Below are 11,435 nucleotides of genomic sequence, written 5' to 3' on the forward strand. Positions count from 1 at the left end.
ACACTTAGGAAAGCAACAATATGCAATATAACACAAACACAAAATCGTCATATGTATTTATATATTTTGTTCTCAGATGAGTCAAATGTCTAAACATAATGTGGCACATTTTAACAGACATAAACGCCCATGTCATTAGAAATTCATATACAAAGCAGTGGTTCTTGGAGTTATAAAAAAAAACATCTGACGGCATAAAGTTTATTGTAGAATATTAAAATAGCGATGTTATTAACAGTCTTTCAACAAGTGCAAAGTGTATCTGTGGGGAGAGAAGGGAATAATGTGCTTCATGCTTCGGCTGAAAAAGAATCCGCAAGACAACCAGGAAAACAGCTATGGTGCAACTTAGGTGCAAAAAATCCCTCAAATTAAGAAAAGTCCCTCAACATTGATGCTAATTTCAGAATGAATTATTGTCATGTCAGACACAGACTGGATCCTCGACATTCAACAAATACTTTGCTGGTAATTGGACTCTACAGCTCTTCTGCCCCCTGGTGATGATTAATGACGAGTTCTAGCTTCTCCTGCTGACCGTGACCCAGGTCTCGTCTTTAGGTGTGGACACCAGCTCAGATCTGACCTCCAGGACTTGCCCCTTCAACTTGTGGAGCTTCAGCTGCCGCGCCATCGTGCTGAGCAGGACGGTGGCGACAGTGTAGGCGAACCTGTCGGAGAGACCAAACACAATAGACTGTGGTAAGCGTCCCCCTGAAGTATCCAACCAAAGAGTTGGTCCTGATCATTTAAAGTCATTTATTGTATTTCTTCCAGGCTTGACTAATGTAATGCACTTTATTCTGGTATCAGTAGGAGAAACAGTTCCAAAATCTCAACTGGACACTACAGGTGACCGGGCCTTTGTTATCCAGGCAAAGCTCCCTGCCTAGAGAGCTTAGGCAGGCAACACTCACTGTTATCGAATGGCTTTATTACAACTGTTGGTCTTTGTCCTTAATTTTAAATGACCATATCTTCCTTTTCAGGTTAAAATAAAAATGTTGTTTCTTGAAATTCTGTTTTATTGTAAAACACTTAATAACTCTGCTTTAGAAGAGGTGCAATATAAACAAGGTTATTATGATTATTATTATTTAAAACAGCAAGTTAAAGCTCATGGCCCCTGAGTTTTAATGTGTTTCTGTACCTGAGCTCTGGGCACGTTTGACTCCCAGAGAAGCCAAGCAGAGAGAAGCTCTTCCTGACTGAATCCTCCTCAAATCGGTCAGGATCGAACCTGAAAGAGTCATCACCAAATCAGACACTGTACATATTAATATTTGCACCTGAAAAAAAAACTGCCTGTGATGCTGTGACAGTCTTTTAACCATCAATATTCCATCATATGAAGCAAACCTGTATGGGGTGCTCCATGTGTCAGAATCTTGCAGGACTACTCCCAAAGCATAAATCACCAAAGTCTGAAAGACAAAATCAATACATGATCTTCTAGAAATAATTAATTTACTATGATGTTTTCCACTATAATATTAGTGTTTCTTGTCTCCTCAAAGTTTGACACCCACATATTAACATTAAATTTAAATCTTACATACACAAAAACTCTTTTTTTTACAATTTCTTTTATACTTTGTCTGATTATTAGTCATTTTCTCAAAGCATCTCTACAATAAACTTACTAAAAACTTGACTGATTGTTTGTAATACTGTGACAAACAGCTGAGAAGAAATCGACGGACAGAGAGCCACGCACACGGAATCCAGATACCTCTTTGGGGATGACGTGTTGATCAACCTTCCCCTCCACTTGCTGAAGCCGAGCTGCGACGGGGGTCAGCTTGGCAGTCCTCACTGTCTCGTTGAGGACCTGCTGGCAGTATCTGGTCAAGGACAGAAAATGAATAAGAGTTATTGAATGCAGAAATGTCTGGATGTGCCTTCACATCTGTCTGCTTAAAGAGTTTAAATGACGGTGACAGCGAGTATGCTCCTTCCACGTTTCACTAAAATTTGACCAATGTCAGGCTGCAGATTTAAGCCTGGTTTAAAGATCTTACTTAAGCTGAGGGATCTTGTCCAGAGAAACCGGAGCCGAACCCAAAACTTCAGTCAGCTCCTGGTACAACTTGTCCTGGACTTCCTCTGAGGTGGACAGGAAATGAAGTGCCCAGATGCACACTGCAAAATCACAACATTTTACAGCGATGCTTAGGAGATCCATCTGAAAATGAGTGTTTTCAGTCGGGGACACTTTGATGCAGGGCTTTCAGGGTTAGATTATATAATAATTATTATAATAAACTTTATATGTACCACACTTTTCTGAATAATGCTGCAAGATGTTTAACATAGTTGAAGCAGGCAATTAAATACAGAAGCAAAATAACATGACATATTTGTAATAAACCGGTGTGCTAGGAATAATAAAGGAATTGATGTTCATGTCAATGGATTAACAATTTGTCAGAGTTTGCCAGGAAAGTCCTGAGAAATCTGAGGATATAAAATTGTTAAATCCTTCTGAAAACCTTCCTCCCGTTTGAGAATTAAGTGATAATTTGCTGGTATAATTTAAACAACAGATATCAGCCCAGATTGATAATTTCTTACTAGAGGAGTCAATGTCTATAATCAGAATTTAACCGTTCTGTGATTAATTTTAGAGCATCTGTTTTGATTGCTGATGAGTTATTTCAATAACTTCCTATTCCATCATTTTGAGGATTTGCTTCTCTCTCTCTGTTTTATACATCAACTGTAGACATAGTTGTGTTTTTTGACTGTTATTTAGATTCTCGACATAGCTCTAGAAATGTGTGATTTATAACAATTAATTAAAAAATGTACAATATATTAATTGATCACAGCCTTATTTCAGTTATGAATTGTTTGGCACATGGTGAGATCATCTCCAGTCGTTTTCATAGTTGTCACTTACAGTTGGCAGTGATGACGCATCCAGCCAAAGTGAAAACCATGCAGTCCTCCATGATCTTAAACAAACAAAATGTATTTCAGAATATTTTCAGACCTTTGCAGTAACTGTGAAGGTTTTTCAATTATCGCTCAGGTTTCAAACCAGAGTGGGAGACTTCATCAGTATTCACCTGTCGCTCTATGAGGCTGGCCTGAAGGAGAGCATCAACAAACGCTGTCTGCTTCCTCTGGGCCTTTCTCTCCTTCGCCACTGACAGCAGCACAGACTCCATCTCTGACAGAGCTGAACAAACAGGGAGGAAATTATTTTTAAAAAACTTTGTCATTAGACTTTCATGTTGTAGGCCTGACACCGTTTAAAGGTTAAAAACTTTGGGGTTTTGTTTCCAGTCTTTCAGACAGCATCCAAGATTAACTCCAGCCAGGTGCCTAGTGCCTGAAACAACTGCCCTTGGCAGCAAATCAATAAAAGTCCCCAAGATTAGTGGCGGCTCACTGATTAAAGTGATAGACCTGATCGGGTTGGGTATGTCTGTTCTCCCACTCTATTTCTATCTGTCTGTAACACAGCTTTACACACAGATCATAGCTGAGCCTCTGCAAAGCCTTGTTTCTCTAAAGCAACCAGAATAAGAGCAGAATCCCACTGCTGCTCCCACATTTCAACACACAGCAGGTGCGGGGGGATAAAATGGACTTGCTAGACTCACAAAACAAGACAGACAGCAGTTTAGTGTTCCCACACATCCTTCAACAACTCAGATTAATTCACGTCATCTTATTCTGCAGAGAAAACTAATGATGTCCACCTCACTCACCTTTCTCATAATGTCCTTTTCTGCTGGTGCTCTTCTCCAGGGAGCCGTCCAAGTAGCCTTTCCCGATTTCTGACCAGATCTGGTGGCATCGAAGTGAGTTAGAAGATGAGAAAAATAAAATTAAGACTTTAATCTAAATTAAGTATTTAATCAGAAATTTAACAGCCCAAATTCCTAGATTACAACCTGCAGAAAAAGTCAAGGATGTGAAAATATTAAAATACAATGAACTTAATCTTACTATTTAACTATATATGGGTGAGGTAACCCATACTTTCCAGTTGTAAATTCTATAAGAGTAAGTACTTTTTAAAAAACATGCAAGAAATCGATTGTTCAAAATGCAAAAGAGCACATTTTCACATGCACAGATGATATTTGGTGATTTAGGATGTTTAAAACAATCTGCCTCACTGCATCATGGTTCTTGCGGAAGGAGATGACCTCTGCGTCGTCTTTGAAGCGCTCACCCAGAGCCAGCTGAGTGACCGTCTTCATGGCCAGCCCAAGCAGGTGGGCGCACAATGGGGTGTGCTGGTCCTCCGGGAACGACTTCCACTTTCCGACCAGCTCCTCCACCAGCTGGGAAACAAAAGACGATCACAGAGGGGATGTTTGAAAAGGCTCAATACTTATAAACCATGTGTTCATCAGCGGCACAAACCTGTAGCACGAGAGGAAAGTTGTTCTCCAGTGTGTTGTTGATGGCACCCTCATACACCTTTTTCCTTATCACGGTCTCACTGGCCCCACTTCCCATCCCTGACTGGTAACCTAGCAACGACTTCAGCATCGTCTCAAAGGAGTCAGCTGAGAGGAGCGAAAAGAAAAAGTTTAGGTTTAGGTATTTTTGTTTACAAAGCAACAACTGTGGTTTTATTTCCCTCCTGCTGGTGGACCTACTGGTGTGGTTGGGGTTGATGTGCTGCTGCAGCTGGTTCACAGAGCCCAGACTGACCACCGGCCGACCACCGAACCAGAACGAGGCCACAGACCCGTACTCCTGATGCAGACTGAGGAGGAACTCGTGCAGACTGCCTCTGTTCACGATGTCCTGCAGGTTGCCATCCCTGACGAGGCAGAAAACAATGGATGTGAATTTGATGCTAACAGTCGGTTATACACATTTTATAAATAAATACGAGAGATGATAGCAGGCATACATTTTCTTTCTTTCAAATGCAATATCTGGGAAATTGTTAAAATTAAAATCGATAATGTGCCATAAAGATAATAAACCAACTCTTTATGTGAAAAGAGGGCGGCCAAGCAAATTGTTTTATAAAACTATTGGGCATTTTTACTGGACTGTTGGGGAGCCAAGTACAAATAACAGGACTTCTTTAAAAGTTTAGATTTTTCTAGTTTCTAGAAGATGCAAAGACAAAAATAAATATATAAACTTACTTTTCATCTGTAGGGTTAAGACCTGGGATGCCAGAGGCTCTTCTGGATGACTGCAAATAAAGTCACAAACAGATTTAATTTCAATAAAATGTGTAATTAATTGTTCATGCAATTTAAATTAACACATATACATAAGTGAACTTTCTACACAGGGGCCAAACACATTTTATTCGCCAATAAATCCAGCTAAAATCCATTCAATTATATGGAATCCCATTGAAAAATATGCTGATTTAAGGTGTCTTTGCTTCCACACATGCTAAGACACCACATTTGGTACTTTGGTTTGAACCTTAAGATAAAATCGGCATGTAAGTGGCGTACTTTAGAGAGTTTGATTTCTAGATTTTTACTTTTGTAGCTCATTATGGCAAGTAGATCAGCGCTCGCTGACGCCCACGTTGACTTAGTAAAGTTGTATTTTCTCTAAGCAGTTTTCTGTTTGGTGTATTACACGAAAGCCGAACTTATAAACAGATCACAATATCAGTGTGTGGTTCTTAAACTGGCTTGAAAGGGATGCTCCCGCTCGCCAGGGAGATATGCAGTGTTAAATTCACCATTTTAAGGCGGAAACTGGGGAGATAACGACTAGCCTAAGAAGCTAACTTGAAGCTTGCAGAGACGTACCGGGTACAAGTAGAGAACAGCGCCGACTAACACGATGACAAACGTGACGGCAAAGATGGCGAAGTCCAGCATGACTGCTCACTTCTGACAGAACCGTTTCAGGGACTTTTATTCACGAACATCTGGATGTTTTCCTCCTAAACTCTGTTAGCGACACCACGTCAACACAGGAGGAGGCGTCTGGGCTCGACTGCACGGGCTGCACCGCAGCCAGGCAGAAGTAATCGAAAGGGGTGAAATCGATACTGAAACTATAGCAACACTCACACTCATTGCTTTTTATTAAATATTTGTATCTACTATGTATTTATTTTATTATGAATTCATTCATTCATTTCTAATAACGTTCAACTTGAATTCATTTCTTTTTAGAATTCAAATGTTGTTTTATCCTCTTGTGAAGCATTTTGTAACCGAGCAGTTGTGCCACACAAATAGAGTTTATTATAATTATCATCATTACTATTAATCTTTCATCATGTGATTATCTTAACTTCCAGTGAACGAGGTAGCTTTTTCTCTTGCTCGCTCATTGAGGGAGCTGTTGGGTTTCTCTATAAATGTTAAGGTCTTGACCTTATTATGTTATGATGATGTTAACATTGAACTGAATTGAAAACCTTTTATTTTAGTTCATTATTTCTTTCCCATGGATATTGTGAAGCACGTTGTAACCTTGTTTAGATAAGTACTCTACAAATAAAATTATTATTATTAACTTATCTCACCTTTCATTGTTGTTCTTTCCTATTATTGATTGCTTTGGAATGCATTAATCTTGTGTTATGTAGATCAACCATAAAGATTTGCATTTAATTAGTTTGAAAGGAAATATAAATCAAGTTTGATTTAATCTTTTATATACTTTCCATTTTCCTATTGTTAACATTCTCAAATTACAAAAGAAAAAGCTTTCACACATACACATACACTGACAATTATTTATGTTGTTACATCTCAATTTATAATGCCAGCGCTGAAACAAACAGACATTTGAATAGTTTTCGTCACATCGAATTCCCCCAAAAGAAAATAAAAACACATTGTTGGATTCTTTGGTTAAAACCCTGTCCTTAAAAAACAATATATATTGACATTTAAAAAACACAATAAAACACAGTTAGAGTTTAATGCTAAAACACAAAAATATGTGCAAAATGACAGCAAGGCTTTAGTGTTGCAGCAGACACACATGTTCCTCAGGCGATCATTTCTGATTTGTCCTCTGGTTTGGGCGGCTCAAGCTCCATGGCCATGAGATAACCTGAAGGACAACACATTCAAATTAAACTGGGATCTTCCTTCAAAGCAAACCCCAAACACAAACACAGATTATTCTCTCTCACCCTCAGTGTAGTCTGTCTCAGGTTGGGAAGCTATACAAATCCAGGCCAGGCCGACAAACAGCGCCACCACCAGGTTGATTGTCACCCATGGGTGGAGGATCTGGTGCTCGGACCCTGGTGGCCTGGAGAAGAAAAAGGAGAGCGTCAGGGTTTTATATCCAGGCTTCATGACGTGAGAAATAACCTAACATAGCAGTTCCAGTGAGCTCACCATAGCGTTGTGTTGAAGGATGGGTACAGGTTGATTCGATCACTGGTCATCTGCTGGCTCAAACACAGGACCAACGCTGAGAAATCCACTACACAGGAGAGAGAGAAAAGAAAGCAGGGGGAAAAAAACTGTCAACACTCAACCATTGAAGTTTAAAGGGAGGATCCCTTGATTATAAATACAGTGTGGACTCACAGAATGAGGCGAGAGCGACGGGGTCCAGTGTGATGAACTCTCGCAGAGCCATGGAGCCTTTGGCCAGATTCACTCTGTGAAGCAGAGCAGGTTTAAGAAACTTACAAAAGCTCCGTCAGCTCAATACTCTGAGATAAAAACCTGCACATTTCTAAAGATTTTAAATAAACATTCAGGCATCTTTGATAAATATTAACACTGCAATCAGATTTTTTTTAATTGAAATAAAAATGTGAGCATATGAGCAAAGTATCCATGGTGATGGGAAGGTTGATCCTCACCTGTCAAAGGCGGCCACAGTGTTGATGGCCAGCAGCATGTAGAGCAGAGACTGGCAGGGGTAAGCCAGGCTGTGGTACTGCTCCAGCAGGTTGGACAGAGCGGTGAGTTGCTGACCGGCCAACGTGTACACCACCACAATGTTCCACACGGCGCAGCCTGCCAGGAAGCCATGACAGTACAAACCGAACCTCCTAAAGCAGATACAGAAGAGATGATATTTAGAAGGAGGAGGAAGGACCACGCTCATGTGTTGATTTTCTTACAGAGACATGTTTCCTTCACCTGTAGCCTTTGTGCACTCTAATAGAAACGTCTCTGGTCGTCCAGAGCGGCTGCATGTGCTGGAAGTCCGTCATGTTATCCATCTGGTCGCTGGTCTTCCTCCAGTCGGAGCGTTCCGACGCCTGGAAACGCTCTGCACATGAATGCACACGTTTAAGTTAGTATTTCCACATTTAACAGCCTTGATCACACCTTCTTCTTCTTCCTCCTTTGCTACTCACTGTTCCTCTCGACAAACACCTTCCCGACTGGCTGGCTCTGACCCTGTGGGGCCGAGAACAGAGAATGCTGGGAGATAGGGGGAGGAGTGTCAGTGATAATATCATCCTCTTCTACATCCAACTCATCGGGAAGCTGCGATTCAACGACTTTTGACTTCCTAAAATGACAAGAATAAAGGTTATCAAAATGTATAAATATGTTGTTCTCTCATTAAATATTTTCTTTTGTTAGTTGGTTCCGTATTTTTAACAATTATTAGAGGGAAAGTAAAAGACACTAAAGGAAAAAAGACACAAATACAACACAACTCAACACGTCATGCATAAAATTACAAATGGTCCAGGAACAAACATTCTTGCTGCATTTTTGAGAGAAACATTTGTTCTGACTTTTCAATGAGACCTGCAACGATCAGTAGATAATACGTTGATAATCTATGAATCATTTTGTGAATGTGGTCGCTTTTTGGCAGAGACTTGATTCAGACATGATTGTAAAAATATTTTTTGACTGATATTGACCCGAAGACGTCACTTTGTGTGGCTGTGGCAAATTAAAGCAGCTGTTTTTATTATATTCCAACTTTTTTGACAAATTAAGTAAATGATCAACTGAGAAAAGATTTACTGATATTGAAACTAGCTGTTATCTTCGGTGCTTGCGGATATAACATGTAGTGTTATGAAAACGTACTTTTTCCTTTTGGTTTTTTTGACCACTTCTTCTCCATCGGTGGTCTGATCAGCTGCATCTCCGTTCACCAGATCGGCTTGGTCATCTTCAACATCTGAAACTGCGGCACAAGCGTGAATATACTCATCTATAAATGCCACGATGCACCAAACTGAGCTGGTCACACTATAGTTACTCCATAAAAATGCACAGATCTGCCACAGTTTCTGTTGTTTATACAATTAAATTGTTTTCTTGTCATGTTAAGAAAAGCCTACGTGTATTGTCTGTCCTTGCTATTTTACCAATAGTGGCAGTTTTCTTTTTCTTCCTCCTTCTCGGGGGAGGCGCTCCATTTGTGGGTTCAAGGGAAAGTTGCTCTCCAACCTCAGATGTCCTCCTACTGCCCAGGCCTCCCATCTCCATCCCTTGATCTGAAAAATGAGGCGGTACATGAGTATTGAGATTTTATTCTGAAAGGTTAAGGGGCAAATGTAGTTGTGCTGATAGGTCCACCAATTTTCTCCCATGTATTTCGTACCATCTACATCGTCAACTCCATTCGTCTCCTTTCTCACCCTCTTCTTCTTTTGTCTGGGTGCTGCCACTTCTCCTGCGGGAGAAAAAACAGAATATACATAGTCTCAACAAGATGCCCATAGAAGTTATTGAATATTATTGTTATTATGATTATTATATCAACATATATTCTATAGATTCTGACTCACCAGCTGTGTCTTCACTTCACGTTTCAAACGACAGAGAAAGAGCAGACAAAAATATGGTTTAGTTTAAAAACTGTAAGTGAAGAAAAAATGAATTATTATATGGTCACAGTTAGAAATGAACACATTCATGTACCTCGTCATCGTGGGGAGCGTCCGCTGTCCTCGCTTAAGAGACAAAAGAGAGAAGCACAAGTCAATTCTCTTCTTTATGTTGTTGTTGTTAAAGGTTCTTGTCAAACAAACAGACTTTCAGATTAATTTCAAGACTTTTTCATGGTCTTCTTCACATAGAGGTTTAATATCTGTTTCACGGCCAAATACAATATAAACACAGGAATAAACCGAATCCAGTACAAAATATACTTGTCTACCACGAACGACAGTGCTGAGAAACAACAAATCAGACACTTCAGGTGGGGAAATTGGATTAGTGAGACACTCAGACCCATCAAAAAACATTAACAAACGATCTCTCATTAAAAACAGTGAGCTCAGGCGCAAAGAAAGATTTTCACTTTGACAAACCATTAAAAATGATACACCTGCTCTTAGAAAACCAGTCGCTCTAAGGCTATTTAAGTCTCGGACACTTACACAACACCTAAAGTGGTTTAGAATTGAATAAAGTTAGTTTTTTTAAATGCTCGGTCATAGCGTAAAGGATAAGGCATCAGAAATAAAGATCTTACCATTGTCTTTCTGGCCATTTCACCCAAGAATCAAGTAAGAGCCGAGTGAAGCTGCACGTAACATCCTGGCTGTTAAATCCTCGGCTAAATCTGTGTTCATACATCTGCCACGACGGAGGATTACTCAGGGCAGAGGTCAAACCCTTTTTCTTTTTTTCTTTAAACTCTTGAAGAAGTGGCTGTGTGCTTATTTTTGTGAAACTTCAAGGAAGTGCATCTGTGGAATCTGGTTTAATCTGTGACGACAAAGCTTAGTCTATTTCTTCTAGGTTTGTTTGGTGACAATCGAGGAATGGAAGTTATATTTTTTACCCAGTTATTTACATCCAATAGGCTTTTTATCATTGGGAATCTTTTGTGATTATATGCTGTTACAGTGTTATGATTCCAATCAACAGTGATCAAAATCTAAACAAAATAAGTTTTGTTTTACGCGTTAAGACTTTTGTCTGTTGTACAAAATGACATTAATGACTATGACACAGCACAGTGATCTTATAAATACCCGTAATGGAATAAGTTTGGGGTAAGAACACTTGGATTTCACTGACTGACCTGTGGAAGAGGCGGAAGCTCCCTGGGCCGCATTTTCTGGAGAGGAAATACAGAATTTCAGCGAGATTTACATGTGAGTTACCATGCGAACATCTAAAAACATTCAAAATGAGATAAAAAATGTTTACTAGAGTTAGTATATGTCGAAAATATCACGCTCACGGCACAGGAAGGTATTTAACTGTGTGGAAACTACTCAAAATCGCTAACTCTGATAAGGCTAATCCTAAGCCACTTAAACCGTTATTTAGGAAAACAAACACGTGAGCTACCTTCGAGTTTTCCGTCTTTCAACCCAAATGTTCTTAAATCTGCACTTTTCAATTCTCATCTAGTGAAATAAACTCCACTTGATGCGAATTCATCAACCACATGAGATTTACACTGAATAAACAGCGACTTCTCTCGTTGCTCGCTTTATTTACATTCTACAGGAAGAGAGTTGCGAACCGGAGGTATTTAAAAGACGGACACAACACTCCCTTCCTGTGTCTTCA

At 39.7% G+C, this 11,435-nt stretch overlaps 2 protein-coding genes across 2 annotated transcripts; both read right to left on the reverse strand.

The window, feature by feature from the left end:
* Window positions 1-44: 44 nt before the first annotated feature.
* cyp20a1 (cytochrome P450, family 20, subfamily A, polypeptide 1) lies at window positions 45-5,970 on the reverse strand. Its single transcript, XM_020104074.2, has 13 exons — window positions 5,757-5,970; window positions 5,127-5,176; window positions 4,623-4,789; window positions 4,384-4,529; window positions 4,134-4,301; window positions 3,720-3,798; window positions 3,072-3,184; window positions 2,903-2,957; window positions 2,022-2,142; window positions 1,733-1,844; window positions 1,360-1,424; window positions 1,151-1,240; window positions 45-671 (listed from the first exon to the last, which is right to left on the reverse strand). Exons 1-13 carry the CDS (start codon window positions 5,826-5,828, stop codon window positions 521-523), a joined length of 1,389 nt encoding a protein of 462 aa, XP_019959633.1. The 5' UTR covers window positions 5,829-5,970; the 3' UTR covers window positions 45-520.
* Window positions 5,971-6,599: 629 nt separating this feature from the next.
* On the reverse strand, window positions 6,600-11,405 carry tmem237b (transmembrane protein 237b). Its single transcript, XM_020104076.2, has 14 exons — window positions 11,211-11,405; window positions 10,939-10,974; window positions 9,828-9,859; window positions 9,695-9,708; window positions 9,508-9,579; window positions 9,272-9,400; window positions 8,988-9,087; window positions 8,294-8,451; window positions 8,073-8,205; window positions 7,790-7,981; window positions 7,509-7,582; window positions 7,314-7,401; window positions 7,103-7,224; window positions 6,600-7,020 (listed from the first exon to the last, which is right to left on the reverse strand). The coding sequence occupies exons 2-14, from the start codon at window positions 10,969-10,971 to the stop codon at window positions 6,956-6,958; spliced, it is 1,212 nt and encodes a 403-aa protein (XP_019959635.1). The 5' UTR covers window positions 10,972-10,974; window positions 11,211-11,405; the 3' UTR covers window positions 6,600-6,955.
* Between the last annotated feature and the right edge of the window lie 30 nt (window positions 11,406-11,435).

This window comes from Paralichthys olivaceus, chromosome 24, assembly GCF_024713975.1.
Source record: "Paralichthys olivaceus isolate ysfri-2021 chromosome 24, ASM2471397v2, whole genome shotgun sequence".
Classification (NCBI taxonomy): Eukaryota; Metazoa; Chordata; class Actinopteri; order Pleuronectiformes; family Paralichthyidae; genus Paralichthys; species Paralichthys olivaceus.

Coding starts and splice junctions, on each gene's coding strand:
- cyp20a1 (XM_020104074.2), bottom strand. CDS start 5,828: ATGCTGGACTTCGCCATCTTTGCCGTCACGTTTGTCATCGTGTTAGTC. Junction 3,799..4,133: donor TCCGCAAGAACCATGATGCA/GTGAGGCAGATT, acceptor CGATGCCACCAG/ATCTGGTCAGAAATCGGGAA. Junction 1,845..2,021: donor GACAAGATCCCTCAGCTTAA/GTAAGATCTTTA, acceptor GTCCTTGACCAG/ATACTGCCAGCAGGTCCTCA.
- tmem237b (XM_020104076.2), bottom strand. CDS start 10,971: ATGCGGCCCAGGGAGCTTCCGCCTCTTCCACAG. Junction 9,088..9,271: donor AAAGAAAACTGCCACTATTG/GTAAAATAGCAA, acceptor CTTGTGCCGCAG/TTTCAGATGTTGAAGATGAC. Junction 7,982..8,072: donor AGAGTGCACAAAGGCTACAG/GTGAAGGAAACA, acceptor TATCTGCTTTAG/GAGGTTCGGTTTGTACTGTC.